Genomic DNA, 25,374 nt, shown 5'->3' with positions numbered 1-25,374 from the left:
AAGAAACCCTGCCTGGACCCATCAAAAGTTAACAATTATCGCCCGGTATCACTGCTCTCTTTTATTTCCAAAATTCTTGAAAGAGCTGTTTATAACCAAATGTCTCTTTATCTCTCACAGAACAACCTTAATGATCCCAACCAATCTTGATTCAAAGTGGCACATTCCACAGAGACTGCCCTTCTGTCAGTCACTGAGAAGCTTCATGGTGCTAGATCTGCTAAACTGTCATCTGTCCTCATCCTCCTGGACCTGTCAGCTGCATTTGACACGGTAAACCACAAGACTCTATTATCTATTCTTACAAGCCTTGGAATTTGTAGAACAGCGTGGCAATGGTTTGCTTCTTACCTAGAACTTTAGGGGATCCAAAATGGCGGCACAGCAGTAGCACGCAGCGGCCGCTCCGGAGTCAAAATGGTGCTACCATGTTTACGTTTTGTGTGTAGCACATTAATTTTACTATGTGTATGGATATCGTCGCAACTGGTGTCCGTACATACAACAGCGAGACACTTTTCAACCTAAATAACTCGGTTAATGATATCCATAATGAGCTGCGGAAAAAGCTACGCGACCTCGGCTTGCTGCGTGAACCAGGCCTCGAAGCCTCGGCGTTGCCTGATGCCGGAGGCCGGAGGAAGGGTCATCGGAAGCAGTGCGCATGGAAAAGTGCGGCAGGCGGGCGGGAGTCTGTGCTAGGCTAAAAACAAACCCTAGCTGCCGGCTCTCCCGTCCATCATGTTATCTAACGTCTGCTCCCTGGACAATAAACTGGACTACATCCGACTACAGCAGGCTACACAGCGTGAGGTTAGAGACTGCTGTGTCTTTGTTTACACGGAGACATGGCTCAGCAACAAAGTACCGAACGGCCAGGTCAGGCGCTCAAAATCGCTTCTGAAGCAGGTGAAAACCTGGCCAGCAGGAGCCATCTCTGCTCTTCAGGACTGTTTCGAGAGCACTGACTGGAACATGTTTAGGGAGGCTGCAACTTACGGCTACTTTACTGACTTGGAGGAGTACACGTCATCAGTGACCAGCTACATCAACAAGTGCACCGATGACATCACTGTCTCCAAGAGCATCATCTCACGACCCAAGTGCGTGCACTTCTTAGGACCAGAGACTCTGCCTTCAAAGCGGAAGACAAGGTGGCCCTCAGAACAGCAAGGGACAAACTTTTTCGGGCCATTAGAGAGGTGAAGCGCGCACATGCCCAGAGAATCCACAATCACTTCAGGGACAGCGGCGACACACAGCGCATGTGGCAGGGCTTACAAGCCATCACAAACTACAGGACAACATCACCTGCCTGTGACAGTGACGGCTCCCTCCCAGATGCGCTGAACAACAACGGTTTGACAAACAGAACGACGTGGCGGCGAGAAAGACCACCCCTCCTCCGAACGACCAGGTGCTGTGTCTCACTACAGCTGAGGTGAGAAAAACTCTACGCAGAGTCAACCCACGTAAAGCTGCTGGACCAGACAACATCCCAGGCAGAGTGCTCAGAGAATGTGCTGGCAGATGTTCTCACCGACATCTTCAACATCTCTCTGAGCAGCGCCGTCGTTCCCACGTGCTTCAAGGCCACCACCATTGTCCCCGTGCCCAAGAAGTCCACTGTGTCCTGCCCATCCCGTTGCACTCACACCCACCATCATGAAGTGCTTTGAGCGGCTCGTCATGAGACACATCAAGACCCTGCTGCCCTCCTCACTGGACCCACTTTGCAATTTGCAATTTGCGTACCGTCCTAACCGCTCAAGGGACGACGCCATCTCCACTACACTACATCTTGCCCTCACACACTTGGACAAGAAGGACACGTATGTTCGAATGCTGTACATAGATTTCAGCTCAGCATTCAACACTATCATCCCCCAACAACTGATTGGGAAGCTGAACCTGTTGGGCCTGAACACCTCCCTCTGCAACTGGATCCTGGACGTTCTGACTGGTAGGCCTCAGTCAGTACGGATCGGGAACTGCACCTTCAGCACCACCACACTGAGCACTGGGGCCCCACAAGGCTGTGTGCTCAGTCCCCTGCTGTTTACACTGCTGACTCACAACTGTGTAGCAACACACAGTTCGAACCACATCATTAAGTTCGCTGATGACATGACCGTGGTGGGTCTCATTAGCAAGAACGACGAGTCAGCATACAGAGAGGAAGTGCAAAGGCTAACGGACTGGTGTAAAGACAACAACCTGTCTCTAAATGTTGACAAGACAAAAGAGATGGCTGTTGACTGAGCATCAACGGCTCCTCTGTGGGAATTGTCGAAAGCACCAAATTCCTGGATGTCCACCTAGAGAAGGACCTTAGCTGGTCCCTCAACACCAGCTCCCTACACAAGAAAGCCCAACAGCGTCTCTTCTTTCTGAGAAGACTGAGGAAGGCCCAGCTTCCACCACCGATCCTGACCACCTTCTATAGAGGAACTATCAAGAGCATCCTGAGCGGCTGCATCACTGTCTAGTTTGGGAATTGTGCCATATCGGACCGCAAAACCCTACAGCGGATAGTGAGGACAGCGTAGAAGATCATCGGGGTCTCTCTCCACTCTATTGAAGACATCTACACCACACGCTGCATCCGCAAAGCCACCAGCATTGTGGCTGATCGGACACACCCCTCTCACACACACTTCACACTCCTGCCATCTGGAAAAAGGTAGCGAAGCATTTGGGCACACAAATCCAGACTGTGCAACAGCTTTTTTCCACAAGCCATCCGTCTCCTCAACAAAAAGGGACTGGACTGATAAACACAAACACACACACACACACAAACATTATCACACAGCTTAACTCAACTACCTCAAAATATTGGGACTGGACTGACTAATCAACACAAGTGCAGACACACTGACCTACACCACCAAATTATCGTACACACCAACCTGTAAATGCTTCACTGTTTATCTCTTTTGCACAATGATCATTACTGGACTACTTTTTTTGCACTAATTCCTCAATTCTTGCTGCTGTGTTAAGGAATGTTTATGTTTACCCACTACCTCAACACCATATTTTATGTTCTGTTATGTCATGGTTGTGCACTGTCACTTTGTTGTTGCTCTTGTTTGCACATTTGCACGTGCACTTTATGTTGTCTATAAAAATGTTATACTTAGCTAGTTAGTTTTTGTTAATTTATGTTGTAATTTATGTTAGGTCTCTCTGCCCTGTCTCTGCTAGCCAGCTAACTGGGCCTCTTGGTTAGCTAGTTTAGTGTCTCTGTTAATTTATGTTGTAAATTTATGTTGCATGTAGCACCTTGGTCCCGGAGGAACGTTGTTTCGTTTCACTGTGTACTAACTGTATATGGTTGTAATGACAATAAAGCCAACTTGAACTTGAATTAGAAGATAGGTCATATGAGGTAACATGGAGGGGATCTACATCTGCCCCAAGACTCTCTACTGGTGTCCCGCAGGGCTCAGTACTTGGTCCTCTTCTATTCTCCCTCTATATCCAGTCTCTTGGTAAAGTCATATCATCGCATGGATTTTCATACCATTGTTATGTAGATGACACCCAACTTGTTCTCTACTTTCCTCCATCTGACACTCAGGTTTCCACCCGGATCTCAGCATGTCTGGCAGACATCTCATTCTGGCTGCTCATCAGCTGAAGCTCAATCTCAGTAAAACCGAACTGTTGTTTATCCCTTGTGACTCATCCTCAGGTCAAGACCTTGTGATATCCCTGGACAACAACCAAATCGCTCCTTCAGCCACCGGCCGCAATCTTGGGGTAACCGTGGACAATCATTTGTCATTTTCCCCACACATTGCTAACCTTACTCGCTCTTGTCGATTTCTTCTTTACAATATTAGAAGAATTCGCCCATTTCTTTCTTCACAGGCTACTCAGGTGCTTGTTCAGTCCCTTGTTATTTCAAGACTGGTCTACTGCAACCCACGCCTGGCAGGCCTGCCTCTGTCCACGATTCGTCCTCTGCAACTGATCCAGAATGAAGCAGCACGTCTCGTTTTCAACCTTTCCAAGTTCTCCCACACCACCCCACTCCTCCGCTCCCAGCACTGGCTTCCTGTAGCTGCCCGCATCAAATTTAAAACACTGATGCTTGCCTACAAAGCTAAAAATGGCCCATCACCCACTTACCTCTCTGTGCTAATTACACCACGCACTGCACCACGTTCCCTCCGATCCTCCAGCACTGCTTGCCTCATCCCACCATCTCTCAGGGATCGAGGGCGGCATTCATCCAGGCTCTTTTCTCTTCTGGCACCTAGGTGGTGGAATGAACTTCCTCTAGATGTCCGTACAGCAGAGATTTTGACTATCTTTAAACGACGACTCAAGACGCATCTGTTTCTCCAGTACGTGGACTAACCCCCTCTCCCTCTCAGGCTGCTTGTCAGTACCACTTATTATTATTAAAACTACAGCAGGGGCCAAAGCCTTTTCTTACAAAGCCCCAAAGTTATCGAATAGCCTTCCAAATATTGTTCGGGACTCAGACACAGTCTCAGTGTTTAAATTTAGTCAAGCATTTTTGTAAGTTGATTTGACTCAGATAAAGAAGCAGATCCTAGGGACTCATGGACGTAGAGTATTAAGGTGAACTGGTATGTTTAGGTGCTGTCTTCCACACTCGCATTGATCACTCAGGTTTGTTGACGTTAAGGTGATTGTTTGCTTTAAATCTCAGGGAGCCCTTATGTCTGTTTCCGTCTGGCTCTCCCTTTTAGTTATGCTGTTATAGTTAGTCCTGCCAGAGTCCCTGCTTGCACTCTGCACTAAATATACATTCACCTTATACATTGTTCGAATGTGACCATACCTAACTGCCATCTCTTCATCTCTTTTGCTCTCTCCTCTTCTGCTCTCTCCTCTCTCTCTCTCTTCCTCTCTTCTTTTTCCACTTCCCATCTCTCTGTCGAGCTATACATGTCGCTCCTGATATGCCAGTGATCCAGCTCATCCTGGAGTCCTGCTTCTGGTTAAAGATCTCGTCGCATGGATGCCTGCCCTGTGTGGTCTGCCTGGGATGCGTGTGGTTCCAATTTTCCACGAAGACGGTCCTGTCCTCGACTGATGCAGACAGCTGTTCTCTGAGGACCTGTGACTTCAGTGGCTCAATAGTTCAGGACTGGAATTTCCTACGGTCTACCTGAGCCTCCAGGAACAAACTGGACTTTATCTAATTTAACACATCTGTTAAACTGAACTTCCAGTCTCACATAGTATTATGCAGACCAATCCCTGCTATCCTTTTTTACCCAAATAAGGATGAGTTCCCTGTTGAGTCTGGTTCCTCTCAAGGTTTCTTCCTATTACCATCTCAGGGAGTTTTTCCTTGCCACTGTCACCGTCATCCTTGGCTTGCTCATCAGGGACAATCTTATCATCTTATGATATATATATCTTATCATATTATTCACTTTTTATACAAACTTAAATAATTCTTTTGATTGTGTAAAGCTGCTTTGCGACAATGTCAGTTGTTAAAAGCGCTATACAAATAAAATTGAATTGAACTTATCTCAGAAGTTTGATGCTGTGAGTAATTTGTAATTTTAAAATCATTTATTTATTATTTTATATCGCTTTTCCTGTACATGGTTGTGGAAAGCCTTCAGCCCACCCTAGGAAACTTCTAGCACGGGGCAAAGTGCACCCTGGACAGGGTTTAAATCACACACACACACACTACAGGCAATTTGGGAATGCTAATAGCCTTATCTGCATGCCTTTGGACTTTGGGAGGAAATTGGAAGAAATCCACCAAGGACAGGAAGAACAGGGAAACACCATTGAAATCAAACCCTCAACTCAACATTGTAGTGTAAATACTTTTGCAAATACATTTTTGCAACAATTTGCCCCGCCATATTGAATCCCAATATTTTGGGATATTTTATATAGATTGATGATATGCAATCCAAGTGGGACCAAGTCTATAAGAATGTGGACGATTTCAAGGGAATTGAATGAGTATGCACTACAGCTGTTTCGTGAGGATTTTGGGAACACTACCAGCTGTTGTAATCAGCCAAGCTGATCAACACAACCACTTTCTGCTTCAAAAGTTTTCCACAGAAACTTTGTCTCCCTGGCTATTTTATGTCACTTATAACTTAATTTAAAAGCATTTAAATGCATTGAACGCTCATAATTTTAAAATAAACACTCATTTGACACTCATTATCGACTGCATCCTCTCTCTCCAGGTACGTACCTGTGATGCTGCAGAGCAGTCTCAAGCATGGAACCGGGTCTCCTTTACATCCTTTAGATGTGACATCTTTAGCTCTGGGTGGAACAGGAATTGTGATGGTGATGGGTTTATGAAACTTTCTTCTTCTCGGTTCTACGATTACAATAGGACTGAAGGAGGCTTGCTTATCAACAACACTACGCACAATTTCCTCTGGCACTGGCTGAGCCTGTGAAATAAAGAGCAAAATTCATTGTGTTTGTTAATATTATAGAATTTAAATAGTACTTTCTATGTTCATTTATTCATTCATAGCGCGGCCACATAAAAGGGTCATTTTATATAGCGGGCTAATAATTAAGTAGCTGATAAAGCTCACCTGCACTGGGAAATGAACCAAATATGGTTTTAAGTGTCTCTTGACATAAGCAACGATATCATCATCATCATCATCATCATCATGTCTATTCGATATATGCAATGAACTAATCAATAAAGTTATTTCAGTTGTACGGTTACGGCGTGTCACAAATGCATTATCTTTGGGTCTAGGGTTTATTCTCTCGTGAGAATACGCAGCCATTGTGCGAAAGGACCCGATAGCGTGTCAAATCACATGTGCTGGCTTGAAAAGGGGAACCAGCTGTCATAGTTAGTCCTGCCGGAGTCTCTGCTTGCACTCTACAGTTAATATACATTCACATTATACATTGTGTGACTGTGACCATACCTAACTGCCATTTCTCCTCTTCTTCTCTTTCTTCCCCTCTTTCTCTTTCCTCTCTCCTCCTGTCTCCCCCTTTCACTCTTTCTTTCTCTCTCTGTTGAGCTACACATGTCGTTTCTGAGCTGCCAGTGATCCAGACTCCCTCTGCCCTCCGGACCTGTCTGACCTGAAGATCTCGTCACATGGATGCCCCGTGTGTCTCTCTGGGATGCGTCTGGTGTCTGGGAATGATTCTCTCTACCTAGAAAATGGTTCTGGCCTTGACTGGTGCTGGCAACTGTTTCTCTGGGGACTTGACAGTTCGATAGTTCATGACTGGAACTTCTTACAAGTCTACCTGGGTCTTCAATAACTACCTGGACTCCATATTAACATCAGTTAACATCAGCTATTATAGCTGAACTGCCTCCCACCCTACACACTCTATAAATGCAGATCATTTACTGCTTTCTGTTTCACCCAAATGAGGATGGGTTCCCTGTTGAGTCTGGTTCCTCTCAAGGTTTCTTCCTATTACCATCTCAGGGAGTTTTTCCTTGCCACTGTCGCCCTCGGCTTGCTCACCAGGGACAAACTGACCATTTTGATTCATACAAATTCACATTTCATACAAACTTAAATAATTCTTTTGACTGTGTAAAGCTGCTTTGCGGCAATGAAAATTGCTAAAAGCGCTATACAAATAAAATTGAATTGAATTGAATTGAACCAGCAAAGGCTACGAAAAGGAGAGATAATCTAAACAGCGCTGTTGTTTGAAAGAGAGAGAGATTGTTTGCTATATCGGAAGGATTACTATTCCCCGGTTGGATTAATCTTTGCTGGACACCTACAATACACCTTTCGTGCCGTTTCTCGTGCTCCCGGACTGAACATCTTGTACCGGTGAGGCCGAGCCATCTCTCCCAGCCACCATTACACACACACAAACAATAACACGGACTTTGGACATTCATACATATGCACTCACACACACGCATACATTATTTACATTGTTTATATTTGTTTACATTTTGTATATATATATATTTTTTTTTTTGAGCACCTTGTTTGTTTGTTTGTTGGTTTGTTTTCACTCAATACACTTTGGTTTGGTTTTGTAATTGTTATTGTGTCGCGTCGTTCCTTATTCTGCTACGCTTGTGCAACACGGACGTGATATTTACTAACCCTTATTTAGATTCATGACCCCGTAGCATGGTAACTAGCTGAAATATCAAAGCCGAACGTTACATATTGGTGGCCCGTACGTACGGGGAATCTGTGTTTTCGAGTATTTTCCGATGGTGTGTGTCTTGGCAGAGCAAAATGGATGGTAATATGGCTAACGCTAATGCTAATGTTAATGCTAGTGGTACCGGGACGGCCGACTTTGCTGTTACTAGTTATGTACCGAATGATGTAGATAATGCATTTGTGACACGCCGTAACCGTACAACTGAAATAACTTTATTGATTAGTTCATTGCATATATCGAATAGACATGATGATGATGATATTGTTGCTCATGTGTCTGATATTGGTGTTGTACACACACTGCAAACTGAACTTAGTCAAAGTAAGGTGAATGTGGTGTCTCTTTCTGCTAAAGTGGGCACATTAGAGCAGGATTTTTGAGAATCCATGAACAACAGTATTAACAAAGAAACCAGTTTTCGTCAGGCAGTAGATGCTAGCTTAGCAGAGCTGAAGCACTACTGCCAAGAGGCTCTAGAGAAACTGGAGAGAGCTGTAACTGACTGTTTTTTGTAGCGTGACGTTATCTGGAAAAATCAGATAAAGAAGCTGCGTCTCACTACTACGCCCACCATCCACAGGTTATAGGCCTGCCTCACCCCAATCTGGTGACATAGCTTCCTGTTTTTGCTACGTTGCTGCAAAAGTTTATTTTAGTAATATTCAGCTTGTTCAGGGTGTGGAGTGCAAGATGTTTAGACATTCTTCCTCCGTGGTTAGTGGTAATTTTACTTGTGATAGGTGTGTGCCTAGCTTAGTGGAGCGCATTCAGACTTTAGAGAGGGTTAGAGAGCGTGAGAGCAGCGTTATTCCCGTAGCTGTAGTCTGGATGCCGCAGGTGGAGATAACCAGTCCCCGACTCCGGCATTAGAGCCCTTACAGCGGGGCGAGTGGGTGACGACTCGGCGGCATACTGGCTCAGCCAAAGCTAATGCTAAAGCTAGCCCACTGGAGCACACCTCTTCTGCGCTTCACGTGTCTTTACAGGTTTGCTCTCCTCAGTGATGCACCCGCTGAGAAACCTGAAAGAGCTCTGTTTATAGGAGACTCCATACTGAGGCAAGTGAAATTAGTCAGGCCTTTAGGGGCGCCAGCAGCAGTGGTTAGGTGTATCCCGGGACCCAGAGCACCGGACATAGCAGGTAATCTTGGGGCTCTAGGACAGCACAGGTTCTTTAAGATAGTGGTACATGATGGAGCTAACGATATACGCCTTCGTCAGTCAGAGGTTAGCAAGGGTAACTTTACAGAGGTGTTTAAACTAGTAATAGTTTATTTTATTGTGTAATATTGTTGTTGAATATTGCGATAATGATATTTCTTGCGATATAAGATTTCCCTAGAAAAATGCATTTATTATTATTGCCTATTTTTTTTTTATAATTTATATATGTAATGATCATACTAAAATAAACAGGTAATATATATTCATCTGATGTAATTAAATCTAATTCCGGCTAAAAAGACACTATATGTCAAGGAAGTTGCAAATATTTAGACTTCTAAACACTATGAATGACTTAAAACCCTCAGCAGATATTCTGATTTCTGGTTTGCTGTTACCATAGACCTGCCAACACAATATGAATTACTTTCAAACATTACTTTTTATTTACGTGTAACCATACACTCATCAAGAGTGTCTTACAACAAGAGCATCTTTTAAACAAAATATTTTCTTCGGCTGGCATGTTTTTTTTTTTGTTTTTTTTTTTATAAAAATAAATATTATTAAACAAAAATTAAATAAGAAAATACTATTAAGTATAAACATATAAGCAGGTATGAAGATAGTAAGGGCCCATCTGATTGGTCAAATTTGGACACACAAATGCTTGGCACATAAATTTAACTTATCGCAACGATGCAGATATCGCATATACCATTATCGCGATAACAATAATTTTTTGATATATCGTGCAGCCCTAGTTTAAACTAGCAAAGGCGATGTCCGATGAAGTAGTATGCTCTGGTCCCCTCCCAATGTGAGCTTACAGCAGGTTATGGTTGTTATGGTATGTCATCATTGTCTTATTGTCTGGTTGTATCAAAGTCTCAGAAGAGGCCTAGTTAATCGGTGACAATCCAGAGCCCAGGCCAGGGAGCAGACAGACAGGCTAAACCAACCACCTGCTAGCTGCATAGAGTCGTCATTTAGGGTTCATCATATTAAGACTGTGTCTGTTTCTCAAGCTAAGCAAAAATACAGAAAGACTCAAAAAGTCTGTTATAGTAATTTAATTAACATAGATACCACAAACTCGGATCACACTGAATGTGCAGCCGGCACCTCTGATCTGAAGTTAGGACTGTTAAATATTAGATCTCTCGCATTTAAAGTAGTTATTGTTAATGAAATTATCACGGATCAGTTATCAGTATGTAGACTTAAATGGTGATTATTCTGCATGGTCTAGAGTGGAGTTTGGTGTTCCACAGGGTTCAGTTTTAGGCCCACTGCTTTTTTCCCTTTACATGCTTCCTCTGGGGAACATAATCCTTAAGCACGGTATTAGTTTTCATTGTTATGCTGACGACACACCCGGTCTCTTGGTTTCCATCCGGATTTCAGCATGTCTGGCAGACATCTCATCCTGGATGGTTGTTTATCCCTAACCAACCGTCTGCTAGCTGCATAGAGTCGTCACTCAGGGTTCACTGTATTGAGACTGGGTCTGTTCCCCGAGTTAAGCAAAAATGACCCTGTACCGACACATTTTCTTAAACAGTTAGTACCAGCAATAACAGAACCCATGTTGAGAATAATTAATTCTTCACTTAGCATTGAGTATGTTCCAAAATCTTTTAAATTAGCAGTTATTAAACCGATTATTAAGAAACCTGACCTTGACCCCTGTCAGCTGTCCAATTACAGGCCAATATCAAACCTCCCCTTTATCTCTGAAATTCTGGAAAAGATAGTAGCGGAGCAGCTATGCTCATATCCACATACAAATGGTATACATAAACTGTATCAGTTAGGATTTAGGCCTCATCACAGCACAGAGACAGCACTCGTTAAAGTAGTAAATGACCTATTGGCCTCTGATCAAGGTGGTGTAACCATGCTTGTATTACTCGACCTCAGTGCAGCTTTTAACACCATTGATCATAGTATTCTTCTTCACAGATTAGAAAATGTAGTAGGAATTAAGGGTACAGCCCTCTCTTGGCTCAGATCCTATTTGACCAATCTGTATCAGTATGTAGACTTAAATGGTGATTATTTTGCATGTTCTCTAGTGGACTTAGGTGTTTCACAGGGTTCAGTTTTAGGCTGACTGCTTTTTTTCCCTTTACATGCTTCCTCTGGGCAACATAATCCGTAAGCATGGTACTAGTTTTCACTGTTATGCTGACGACACACAGTTATACGTCTCAGCAAAATCTGATGAGATAAACCAGTTTATTAAAGTTGAGCAATGTGTGCAGGACATAAGAGATTGGATGCTAATTAACTTCTTTTTGCTTAATCCTAATAAGACAGAAGTTCTAGTCATAGAACCACATATACCTAGAAGTAAGATTTTAAATCACACTGTAACAGTAAAAGACCTCAGTGTGATTATAGATTCCAGCCTTTCATTTAAAGCACATGTAGATAATATTACCAGGATAGCATTCTTTCACCTTAGAAATATTGCCAAGATAAGAAATATATCATCGCTAAACGATGCAGAAAAACTAGTTCACGCTTTTATCACCTCTAGGTTGGACTATTGTAATCCCTTACTGTCTGGATGTTCAACTAGGTGCATAAACAAGCTTCAGCTAGTCCAGAATGCAGCAGCAAGAGTCCTCACTAGTAACAAAAGATAAGAGCACATCACACCTATCTTATCTTCACTTCATTGGCTCCCTGTGAAATTTCGAATTGATTTTAAAATATTACTCTTGACATATAAAAAATTAAATGGTCTCGCGCCGCAGTATCTGAGTGAACTGCTAGTGTATTACAATCCGCCACGCCTACTTCGATCAACGGATGCAGGCTGCTTGTCAGTACCGCGTATTATGAAAACTACAGCTTTGGGTCAAAGCCCAAAAATTATGGAATAGCCTTCCAAATAGTGTTCAGGACTCAGACACAGTATTAGTGTTTAAGTCTAAGCTAAAAACCTATTTATTTAATCAAGCATTTTTATAAATGGATTTGTCTTGGGTAAAGGAGCAGATCTGGGGGACTCATGGACGTAGAGTATTAGGGGAACTGGTAGGTTTAGATGCTGTCTTTCCCACTCTCATTGATCACTCAGGTTTGTTGATGGTGAGGTGATTCTTTGCTTTACATTTCAGGGAGCCCTCATGTGTGTGTTTTCTTCTTGCTCTCCCTTTTAGTTATGCTGTCATAGTTAGTCCTGCTGGAGTCCCTGCTTGCATTCTGTACTAAATATACATTCACCTTATACAGTGTTTGACAGTGACCATACCTAACTGCCATCTCTCCATCTCTTTTGCTCTCTCCTCTTCTGCTCTCTTCTCTTTCTCCCTCCCTCCATTTTCCTCTACCTATTTCTCTGTCGAGCTATACATGTCGCTCCTGAGCTGCCAGTGATCCAGACCTCTTCTGCTCTCTGGACCTGTCTAACTCGTCCTGGAGTCCTGCTTCTGGTTGGAGATCTCATCACATGGATGCCCCGTGTGGTCTGCCTGGGATGCGTGTGGTGACTGGGGATGGTTCCACTTTTCCATAAAGACGGTCCTGTCCTCGACTAATGCAGACAGCAGTTCTCTGAGGACCTGTGACTTCAGTCGCTTAATTGTTCATGACTGGAATTTCCTACAGTCTACCTGAGCCTCCAGGAACAAACTAGACTCCATTTAATTATACACATCTCCTGTTATACTGAACTTTCAGTCTCACATAGTATTATGCAGATCAATCCCTGCTATCCGTTTCACCCAAATGAGGATGGGTTCCCTGCTGAGTCTGGTTCCTCTCAAGGTTTTTTCCTATTACCATCTCAGGGAGTTTTAGTTATGCTGTCATAGTTAGTTCTGCCGGAGTCTCTGCTTGCACTCTACAGTAAATATACATTATGTGACTGTGACCATACCTAACTGTTATCTCTCCTCTTCTGCTCTCCCCTCTCCTGTTCTCTTTCCTCCTCTCTCTTTCCTTTCTCCTCCTCTCTCTTCCCTTTCTCCCCCTCTCTCTCTTTCCCTCTCTCTATTGAGAGTTAGGTATTTGAGCTACACATGTCATTCCTGAGCTGCCAGTGATCCAGACTCCCTCTGCCCTTTCGGACCTGTCTGACCCATCCTGATGCCCCGCTTCTGTTTGGAGATCTCGTCCCATGGATGCTCTGTGTGTCTGGGGACGGTTTCACTCTACCTAGAAGACGGTTCTGGCCTCAACTGGTGTAGACAGCTGTTTTTCTGAGGACTTGACAGTTCGCTAGTTCAGGACTGGAATTTCCTACAAGTCTACCTGAGTCTCCAATAACTACCTGGACACCATATTAACATTAATTAACATCACCTGTTATAGCTGAACTGGCTGCCACCAAACACACAGTATGAATGCAGATCAATTCCTGCTTTCTGTTTCACCCAAATGAGGATGGGTCTGGTTCCTCTCAAGGTTTCTTTCTATTACCATCTCAGGGAGTTTTTCCTTACCACTCGGCTTGCTCATCAGGAACTATCTGACCATTTTGATTCATACACATTCACATTTCATACAAAGTTAAATAATTCTTTAGATTGTGTAAAGCTGCTTTGCAACAATAGCAGTTGTTATAAACGCTATACAAATCAATTGAATTGAACTGAAAAATGTAATTTACATTTACATTTGATGAATTTGCAGAAGAGATGAGTGAAATTAGTTCCGATCTGACATGGTTAGTTTAACATCTGCATCATTTGCATTGTCCGGTTTCAAAGCCTAAATTTTATGCCTGATATTTACAATTTTATTATTTAAAAAGTTCATAAAGTCCTCACAATTGCACAATGTTGTTGTGGAGATTTCTGCAGTGGTCTTATTTCATTCATATCATAGTTAATTTGGCTTAACAGTATTAAATAAAAATCTAGGATTATTTTTGTTATTTTCTATAAGAGTGGAGAGATATATTGATCTAGCTACACTAAGAGCTTTTCTATAGTTCAGGATGCTTTCCTTTCATGCTATTTGAAATACTAACAATTTAGTTTGACGGCATTTACGTTCCAATTTCCGAGCGGTCTGTTTTAAAGTGAGCGTGGGATCGTTATACCAGGGAGCAAGTTTCTTATCTCTAAAAATGTTCTTATCTCTAATAATTTCTTTTAACTAAAAGCTAAATTATCTAAGGTATGACGAAATGGCGACTCTAAATATTCAGTCGCCTGATCAAGTTCTGTGGGGTCAGACGGTGATCAAAGTTGGTAACTCTTTAATACGGTAGCGCAGTGCTGTGCGTACATTATTACTATGACAGATTTTAATTGAGACAAGATAGTGATCTGAGATAACATCAGACAGTGGAATTGTAAATAAATTTCTTATACTTAGTCTGAAGAATATTATTGAATCTAAAGTGTGACCTGCTTTATGAGTGGGTCCTACTACACACTGATTTACTCCTACTGGGTCCAGTATGGACATAAATTCTGTTCTCAGAGGGTCTTCTGGATTCTCAAAATGAATATTAAAGTCTCCAGCAATTAACGCCTTGTCTACAGAAACGACTAGGTTTGAGAGGAAATCTGCAAATTCACAAAGAAATTCAAAATACGGCCCTGGAGGTCTGTAAATGACAGTTAGTGGGATCGACCGAGCTGACTTCATATTTGTAGCTGCACTTGTTATGTTACTATTGAGAAATTTGTGTCCGTGTTTGTGTGCGATAGATTATCATTGTAAATAACTGCGATTCCTCTCCCTCTACCAATTAACCGAGGTTGGTGTATGTAGCTTATTCAGGAGGAAATGTAAATTCAATTCAATTAAATTTTATTTGTATAGCGCTTTTAACAATTTACATTGTCACAAGGCAGCTTTACACAATCAAGAGAATTAACTTTGTATGAAATGTGAAGGTGTATGAATCAAGATGATGAGATTGTCCCTGATGAGCAAGCCGAGGACGACGGCGACAGTGGCAAGGAAAAACTCCCTGAGATGGTAATAGGAAGAAACCATGAGAGGAAAAAGACTCAGCAGGTACCCCATCCTTATTTGGGTGAAACGGATAGCAGGGATTGATCTACATAATACTATGTGAGACTGGAAGTTCAGTATAAGAGGAGATGTGTATAATTAAATGGAGTCCAGTTTGTTCCTGGAGGCTCAGGTAGACTGTAGGAAATTCCAGTCATGAACTATTGAGCGACTGAAGTCACAGGTCCTCAGAGAACAGCTGTCTGCATCAGTCGAGGACAGGACCATCTTCATGGAAAAGTGGAACCATCCCCAGTCACCACACGCATCCCAGGCAGACCACATGGGGCATCCATGTAATGAGATCTCCAACCAGAAGCAGGACTTCAGGACGAGTTAGACAGGTCCAGAGGGCAGAAGAGGTCTGGATCACTGGCAGCTCAGGAGCGACATGTAGAAATAGGTAGAGGAAAATGAAGAGAAGAAGAGAGATAAGAGAGCAGAAGAGGAGAGAGCAAAAGAGATGGAGAGATGGCAGTTAGGTATGGTCACAGTCAAACACTGTATAAGGTAAATGTATATTTAGTGCAGAGTGCAAGCAGGGACTCCGGCAGGACTAATTATGACAGCATAACTAAAAGGGAGAGCCAAAAGGAAACACAGACATGAGTGCTTCCTGAGATATAAAGCAAACAATCACCTCAACGTCAACAAACCTGAGTGATCAATGAGAGTGGGAAAGACAGCATCTAAACATACCAGTTCACCTAATACTCTACATCCATAAGTCCCCCAAATTCAATTCAATTTAATTCAATTTTATTTTTATAGCGCTTTTAACAATTGGCATGGTCCCAAAGCAGCTTTATACAATCAAAAAAATTCTTTAAGTTTGTATGGAATTTGAATGTGTTTGAATCAAAACGGTCAAATAGTCCCTGGTGAGCAAGCCGAGGGCGACAGTGGCAGGAAAAACCTCCCTGAGATGGTAATAGGAAGAAACCTTGAGGCGAACCGAACTCAACAGGGAACCCATCCTCACTTGGGTGAAACAGAGAGCAGGAATTGATCTACATTCATACTGTGTGTTAGTTGGCAGGCAGTTCAGCATAACAGTTGATGTTAATTGAGGTTAATATGGAGTCCAGTTAGTTATTGAAAACTCAGGTAGACTTGTATAAAGTTCCAGTCCTGAACTATCGAGCGGTCAAGTCCTCAGAGAAACAGCTGCCAACACCACTCGAGGCCAGAACCGTCTTCTAGTAAAGAGAACCTTCCCCAGACACGAGACGCATCCCAAAGAGACACACGGGGGGCATCCATGTGACGAGAACTCCAACCAGAAGCGGAGCACCAGGATGGGTCAGACAGGTCCACAGAGCAGAGGGAGTCTGGCTCACTGGCAGGTCAGGAACGACATGTGTAGCTCGACAGAGAGAGGGAAGGAGAGAGAGGGGGAGAGAGGAAAGAGAAGAGAGCAGGAGAGAGCAGAAGAGAAAAGATAGCAGTTAGGTCTGGTCACAGTCACAAAATGTATAATGTAAATGTATATTTACTGTAGAGTGCAAGCAGAGACTACAGCAGGACTAACTATGACAGCATAACTAAAAGGGAGAGCCAGAAGGAAACACAGATATGAGGGCTCCCTGAGATGTAAAGCAACCAATTACCTCACCGTCAACAAACCTGAGTGATCAGTGAGAGTGGGAAGGACAGCATCTAAACATACCAGTTCACCATAATACTCTGCGACCATGAGTCCCCCAGATCTGCCCCTTTACCTAAGGCAAATCTATTTATAAAATGCTTGATTAAATAAATAGGTTTTTAGCCTGGACTTAAACACTGAGACTGTATCTGAGTCCCGAACACCATTTGGAAGACTATTCCATAATTTTGGGGCTTTGTAAGAAAAAGCTCTGCCCCCAGCTGTAGTTTTCATAATACACGGTACTGATAAGCAGCCTGCATCCTTTGATCAAAGTAGGCGTGGCAGATCGTAAGACACTAGCAGTTCACTCAGATACTGCGGTGCGAGACCATTTAATGCTTTATATGTCAAAAGTAGTATTTTAAAATCAATGCAAAATTTCACAGGGAGCCAATAAAGTGACGATAAGATAGGTGTGATGTGCTCGTATCTTCTGGTTCTAGTGAGGACTCTCGCTGCTGCATTCTGGACTAACTGAAGCTTGTTTATGCACCTAGTTGAACAACCAGACAGTAAGGCATTACAATAGTCCAACCTAGAGGTGATAAATCGAATTAAAATTTTATTTGTCACGTACACAGTCATACACAGTATGATATGCAGTGAAATGCTTTTTCGACTACCAGTGACCTTTAAATAAAAACTTAAACATAAGAATAAATATAAATAAAAGGTAATATGGTAGAAAATAAAGTTAACTGGTAAAATATACTGTACAAGTAAAAATAAAGACATATTGCAGTAAAAGAAATATTGCAGGAAAATGAAATTAACTAGTAAAAGTAAAAATATACTGTGCTACCTAAGATAAAATAAGAATAAAAATAAACTGTACAAATAAGAACAAAATATATATAATATAGAAAGATGAAAGAAGAAAATTGAAATTTGTCCATAAGTAATGTAAAAAATGGCTGAGGTGTGCAAATATGCATAAAGTGACTGTCTTCTTGAAGTGTCTTATTATTAAAGTGATTTGTGCAGTGGTCCATAATGAAAGTATAAATATATAGTGCAAAAATTGTGCATGAATGTGTCCATAGTGTCCATGAATGCAAAAATTGTGCATGAATGTGTCCATAGTGTCCATGTGTAACACTTGGATTTATTAAAATCTCTAGTTACTTTGCTACGGGGTCGAGAATCAAAATATGGGCTTGTAAACTGCACTTCCGGTATTGCGCAACCGTGACGGGACAATATAAGACGCGACACAAAACTAGATGTAAACCAAACCAAAGTGTATTATACAAAACAAACCAACAACCAAACAAACAAGGTGCACCAAAAACAATATATACAAAATATATACAAATATAAACAAAGGGGTGGAGTGTAAGCGTGTGTGTGTGTGTATGATAGTCCAGTGTCAATGATATTGTTGTGTGTGAAATGGTGTACGGGAGAGATGGCTCGGTCTCACCGGTCAACATGGAAAGTCCGGGAGCACGAGAAAACGGAACGAGAGGTGAATTGTGAGTGTCCAATAGGATTAATCCGCCCGGGAACAGTAATCCTTTGGATCCGCCAAACAAACTCTCTCTCTTAAACAACAGCGCTGTGAATCTCATCTCTCCGTCTCGGGCCGCTTGCCGGTTCCGGCTTTATACCGGCACACGTGACCCGACGCCACTTCCGGGTTCCCTCGCGTTGCGATCGCGCATGCTCGCGAGAGCTTTCCCTGTGACCAACACGGTCTATGGGGACAAGTAAAACCATATAGGGCCCATTTCATAGTGCAGGTGAGCCGCATTAGCTCTGTAACCCTTTCCCTGCTATTAAAAATGCCCCTTTATGTGGCTGCGCTACATAGACCCACCCCCCAAGCCTCCGGCGTCTGAGGAGAACGTCCGTAAAAGCGCTTCAGATTAACCACGTTCAATAAATTTGTTTTTTGTGGATTGCCCCAAGACACTGTGTAGTTAATTGGTCGTCTTCTTTTCTTTAATTCTGCTGGTCCCTCCAACTGGGGCACTAGCTGTGCAGAAAACTTCTTTGCTGGGGAGGAGAGTGAGTGAGTTCTCATCCCAACCAGTTCTCCCGGGTGAAAGTGCGCTTCTTTCCTCCGGGTATTCTGATATCTGGCTTGTTGGGATTTAGGATGTTTTACTCTGTGTTCCACTTCCTCCGTGATAAATCTGTGTCTGTCCGGTGATGAGTAGTTTGTATGAGTGGGTGGAGATGGGATATTGGTGAGCCTTGCTAGTGGTCTGGGGTTGTCTGTTCTGTGTCGTTGACAAACGCTGCATGTTCTTAAGTAGTGCCAGAGGTCCTTTCGCACCGTCGGCCACCATGCCACATCTAGCAACCTCAGCAGGGTTTTTAGTTGCCCCTGGTGTCCTCCCCTGGGATTGTCGTGGAAGAAACGTAAAAAGGTTCTAATTAATACCTGGGGAACCACCAGCTGGAACTTCTCTCCGCGTTTTACTGGTACCCGGCGATATAATGCCCCTTGATGATGCTCGAATGAGACCCTCGAATCTAGTGTGCTTCGTGGATGGTCCGTAGAAAGCAGCTTTAAGATAGAAGCGTCCTCTTGTTGGGCTCGGATTATCTCACTTATGTCGCTGGGTAGGTCGGCGGAAGCTTTAGTGTTCGTGATGGCTAGATATGGTTCGTCATCGCTTTTTAGTGCTGGGGGGTCTTGGGAAATGGTATCAGGACCCAGATTTAAACAGTCCTCGCAGTCTTTCTCTACCCTGGAACCTCTCTTCACCAGCTGTTCCACCGTGTTCACCGTTCCTCTTAGACATCCGGCCACTTTTGGGTTGATGTTCAGCAGGATTCGCCCCACTAGTTCTTCCTCCGAGATATCCCGCTTCCACTTTAGACAGAGGGCACGGTAGTCATAGGCAAAGTCCCTCAGGCGTTCTCCCGGCTGCTGTACCCGAGACCTTAAGTTGACTTCAACTTCTGTAAGGTAGTCCTCAGGTAAAAACGCCGCCATGAATGCCTGTTTAAAAGACTTCCAATCCTTCACCTTGCCTTTCTCCGCCTTCCACCAACTCAGAGCAGGTCCTCGTAGAACCGAGCCGAGGGTTCCTAGCAGCTCTGGGCTGGTCAGTGGTCTGATATCCAGATAATTCTCGGCTTGCTCCAGGAAGTTGAACCCATCAGCTGTCTCTGAGGCGTTGCCAAAGGCTGGAAACTCCACGCGTATGGATGGTTGAGCATGAAGAGAAGCAGAAGAGGGTGAGACTGAGGAGGTGGGCTGAGCAGAAGAGTGTGATTGAACACAAGGAGGAATGTCGTAGATATCCGGACTGCTAGGGTGCCTTACCTTGGCCGTAGCTGTAGTAATTGAAGTGCTGGGGGAATGTGGATCCTGTAATTGTTGTGCAGGGGAGCAGGCCTGTAACCTGTGGCTGGTGGGCATACGAGTGAGACGCAGTCTCTTTATCTGGTTTTCCCAGATGACGTCACGTCGTAGAAAACAGTCAACGATGGCTCTCTCCATTTTCTCGAGAGCCTCCTGGCAGTAGCGCTTCAGCCCTTCCAAGCTCGCGTCCACTGCGTCACGAAGACTGATTTCCCGGTTGACACTGCTGTCTAGGGACTGTCTAAAATCCCGCTCTACTGAGCACACTTTATCTGTAAGCGCCACCATATCCACCTTGCATTGATTTAGTTCATTTTGTAGTGTGTGCACCACATCAATATCAGAAACATGAGTAACATTATCATCATGCCTATCAGATATATATAGAGAACTAATCAATGAAGCTATTTCAACTGTAGGGTTACGGCGTGTTAAAAATGCCTCATCCACATTATCCAGCGCATAACTACCAACAGCAAAGTCGGCTTGGCTACCATTAGCATTAGCCTTATTTGCATCCATTTTGTTCAGCCACGACACACAAAACCGGAAAATACCCAAAAATACAGATTCCCCGTACGTACGGGCCACCACTATGTAACACTTGGATTTATTAAAATCTCTAGTTACTTTGCTACGGGGTCGAGAATCAAAATATGGGCTTGTAAACTGCACTTCCGGTATTGCGCAACCGTGACGGGACAATATAAGACGCGACACAAAACTAGATGTAAACCAAACCAAAGTGTATTATACAAAACAAACCAACAACCAAACAAACAAGGTGCACCAAAAACAATATATACAAAATATATACAAGTATAAACAAAGGGGTGGAGTGTAAGCGTGTGTGTGTGTGTATGATAGTCCAGTGTCAATGATATTGTTGTGTAACAGTAATAAGAGCAATAACAGCGCTGTGAATCTCATCTCTCCGTCTCGGGCTGCTTGCCGGTTCCGGCTTTATACCGGCACACGTGACCCGACGCCACTTCCGGGTTCCCTCGCGTTGCGATCGCGCATGCTCGCGAGAGCTTTCCCTGTGACCAACACGGTCTATGGGGACAAGTAAAACCATATAGGGCCCATTTCATAGTGCAGGTGAGCCGCATTAGCTCCGTAACCCTTTCCCTGCTATTAAAAATGCCCCTTTATGTGGCTGCGCTACACATGAATGCCCACTGTTGGATGTAAAAGAGAAAATATTAGTGCTGTATTTTGTTGTGGTTGTTGTGGTTGAGAGACCTTATGGCCTGCGGGAAGAAGCTCCTCCTCAATCTCTCTGTATTGGTCTTCAGGAAGCGGAATCACTTCCCAGACCGCAGCAGAGAAAACAGTCCATTGTTGGGATGGCTGAGGTCCTTCACCATCTTCCTGGCCTTAGTCCAGCACCGTTTGCTGTAGATCGAGTGGAGGTCAGGGAGCTCGGTGCGGATGATTCGTTTAGCTGAACGCACCACCCTCTGTAGAGCCTGTCTGTCCTGCATGGTGCTGTTCCCGAACCAGGTTGTGATGTTTCCCGTCAGGACGCTCTCTATGGTGCAGGAGTAGAAGTTCCTTAGCACCTTGAAGGGCAGTCTAAAGTCTCTCAAGCGTCTGAGGTAGTAGAGAGGCTACCGGGCCTTTTTCACCACGGTGTTGATGTGACAGGACCATGACAGGTCCTGCGTGATGTGAACACCGAGGTATCGAAAGCTGTCCACTCTCTCCACTGGGCTGCTGTTGATGACTGGGGTCTGGTAGTTCCTCTCCTGCTTTGTACCACAATCAGCTCCTTTGTCTTGCTGACGTTCAGGAGGAGATTGTTCCTCTGGCACCATTTCTCCAGATTTCCTATCTCCTCTAGGTAGGCCGACTTATCGTTGTTGGCGATCAGGCCCACCACGACAGTGTCGTCAGCAAACTTGATGACGGCGGTGGAGTTGGTAGTCGCCACGCAGTCGTGGGTGTACAAAGAGTACAGCAGGGGGCTCAGAACACTGAGACATGATCGCCCATCCTTACTGCCTGTGGTCTGCCAGTTAGGAAGTTGGAGATCCACTGGCACATAGATGAGCTGAGTCCCAGGTGCTCCAGCTTGGTGGTGAGTGTGGAGGAAATTAAATGCAGAGCTGTAGTCGATGAAGAGCATGTTCACATAATTCCCTTTCCTAGCGTCCAGGTGAGTGAGTGATGTGTGGAGGAGGTGAGAGATGGCATCATCAGTAGAACGGTTCTGGCGGTATGCAAACTGTAGTGGGTTGAGTGTGTCTGGTAGTGAAGAAATGATGAAGTCTCTGACCAGGCGTTCAAAGCACTTCATCACTACTGAGGTGAGAGCTACAGGGCGATAGTCATTGAGAAGCAGGTTGAGGTTTCTTTGGGACAGGAACAATAATGGACTCTCTGAAGCATGTGGGGATCACTGACTGAGATAAAGAGATGTTGAATATCTCAGTGATATAGTGATTGAGGTTGGCACTATTAAAGTCCCCCGGTACCGCCGGTGTTGTGTTTGTTGTTGTGTGAGTGCCTCATGCAGCTCACATAAGGCAGTGTCCGTGTCCGCTTGTGGTGGAATATAAACGGCGCTGATTATGACAGATGTGAACTCCCGAGGAAGGTAAAAGGGACGACACATGATGGACAGTAGTTAGGGAGCGTGTGAGAGGAACAACGCTCGCGCTATTGCACCAGCTGCTGTTCACCATTAAACACACGCCGCCTCCTCTCGATTTCCCCGAGTCCCGCGTCCTGTCCATGCGGTGAACCAAGAAGAACTCGGCCAGCTGAATGTCGTGGTCCGGCACCGCTGGGTTCAGCCATGTCTCGGTGAAGCAGGGGAGATTGCAGTCCCGAATGTCTCTTTGGAACTTTATCCTGGCCTTGAGGTCATCGAGCTTGTTTTCCAGTGACTGGACGTTGGCGAGCAGGATGCTAGGCAGAGGTGTGCGGTGTGCACGGGCTCTCAGCCTGTTCCTGACGCCGGCTCGTTTCCCTCGGGGCCGCCGCTTCGCGTCGCGTCCTTTGTTTTCCCTCAGGATCTCACTCGGCCAGCTCGGATCCGGAGTTAAAAACGTTGAATTGTGAGTACATTGTATACCAATAGAAACAATCTCTATCATAACTAATGTACTCCATGGTGATGATTTAGCCGGTTTAAAGTTACTGAAAGATATCTTAAAAAACGAAAACAAAGTAAAATAGGTCGGAGCAGTCGTGATGGCAGCCGACCTCACCGGTGCCATCTTGGACACTTATACTATACTTTAACCTTGGAAAAAGCATGAACTAGTTTTTCTGCATCATTTAGCAACAATATATTTTTTATCTTGGCAATATTTCTGAGGTGAAAGAATGCTATCCTGGTAATATTATCTACATGAGCTTCAAATAAAAGGCTGGAGTCTATAGTCACTGTAAGGGCCATATTTCATTCTTGTAATTTGTTGTTGTGTTCATTTCATTTCAATTTATTATTTAAGCATTAGGTCTGTTAGTCATGCATTAAGCATTAAGTCTGTTAGTTAATCATTAAGCATTAACTCCATTAAGTGTATTAGTTTAAGCATTTAGTATTATACTCGTAAGTTGTATTGTGACATCATTTCATAAGTTGTTCTGTGACATCATCTCACAGTTATGTAGCTGTATGTCTATCACGCATGTTAGTTGTTCAGTTGTTGTTAAGACACGGAAGGATACAGAAAGGTTTGGAGTACACAAGCATTTAACCATGAGCCACATGAGACTGTAAGCTAAAAGATACAGTAAAATAAGTTGTTGTAACTGTAATCTACTAAAGCTGCAGAACACAGCAAACGACTTGTCGTGACTACAGTGGATTTATGCAAGAAACTGTAACAACCGTTGTACTTTGATGTTGAAAATAAAACTAGAGACAAAGAAATCAATGAACGTCTGGAGTCGTCAGTGATACTGTGTAACAAAAGGACACACGTCAGAACTTGTAAATAACATGCAGGAACATGTAAAGTCAAAAGCTTACTCCGCTGCAAAATTGAAGATAAGTGATTTATTTATGCTAAACCAACTGTCTGCTAGCTGCATAGAGTCGTCACTCAGGGTTCACTATATTGAGACTGTGTCTGTTCCCCGAGCTAAAAACAAACTTAGAAAGAATTAGAAAGTCTGTTCTAATATTTTAATTAACATAGATATTACAAACTCAGATCACACTGAATGCGCAGCCGGCACCTCTGATCTGAAGCTAGGACTAAATTTTAGTTAAATATTAGATCTCTTGCATCTAAAGCAGTTATTATTAACGAAACTATCACAGACCAGGTGTTTGATATATTATGTTTAACTGAAACCTGGATTAAACAGGACGAGTATGTAGCTCTAGATGAAGCTAGTCCTCCTGGATACAGCTACATACACCAGTCTCGGTTAACTGGTAGAGGAGGCGTCGCAGTTATTTACAACGATAATCTGGCTATCGTACAAAAAAACAGATTTAAATTTAATGCATTCGAAATTCTCTATAGTTACAAAGTCAGCTCAGACGATTCCGCTAATCATCATTTACAGACCCTCAGGGCCGTACTCTGAATTTCTCTGTGAATTTGCAGATTTCCTTTCAAACTTTGTCGTTTCCGTAGACAAAGCGTTAATTGCTGGAGATTTTAATATTCATTTTGAGGATCCAGAAAACCCTCTGAGAACAGCATTTATGTTCATACTGGACTCAGTAGGATTAAATCAGTGTGTAGTAGTACCCACTCATAAAGCAGGTCACACTTTGGACTTAATATTATCCTTCGGATTAAGTATAAGAAACATAATTACAATTCCACAGTCTGAAGTATATCAGATCACTGTCTTGTCTCGATTAAAGTGTCTCATAGTAATAATGTACGCACAGCACCGCGCTACCGCCTTAAACGTACATTCACATCAAATACCACACAGAGCTTTATCGATAATCTTCCAGAGTTATCAACTTTGATTGGATCGCCATTTGATTCCACAGAACTCTATCAAGCAACTGAATATCTAGAGTCAACACTTCGTTATAGCTTAGATAATGTTGCTCCAGTTAAAAGAAAAATTATTAGAGATAAGAAACTCGCTCCTTGGTATAACGATC

General features: G+C 43.5%; 1 protein-coding gene across 1 annotated transcript in view; it reads right to left on the bottom strand.

The window, feature by feature from the left end:
* Positions 1 to 25,374, bottom strand: part of LOC128535336 (ankyrin-3-like) — a 142,810-nt gene that overhangs the window by 67,160 nt on the left and 50,276 nt on the right. The window contains exon 6 of the mRNA XM_053509207.1: positions 6,221 to 6,428. Within this exon, the coding sequence (XP_053365182.1) occupies positions 6,221 to 6,428 (208 nt within the window). The remainder of the gene's footprint in view (positions 1 to 6,220; positions 6,429 to 25,374) is intronic.

Source organism: Clarias gariepinus, chromosome 13, assembly GCF_024256425.1.
Source record: "Clarias gariepinus isolate MV-2021 ecotype Netherlands chromosome 13, CGAR_prim_01v2, whole genome shotgun sequence".
NCBI classification, from domain to species: Eukaryota; Metazoa; Chordata; class Actinopteri; order Siluriformes; family Clariidae; genus Clarias; species Clarias gariepinus.
This window is presented reverse-complemented; position numbering and strand designations above follow the sequence as displayed.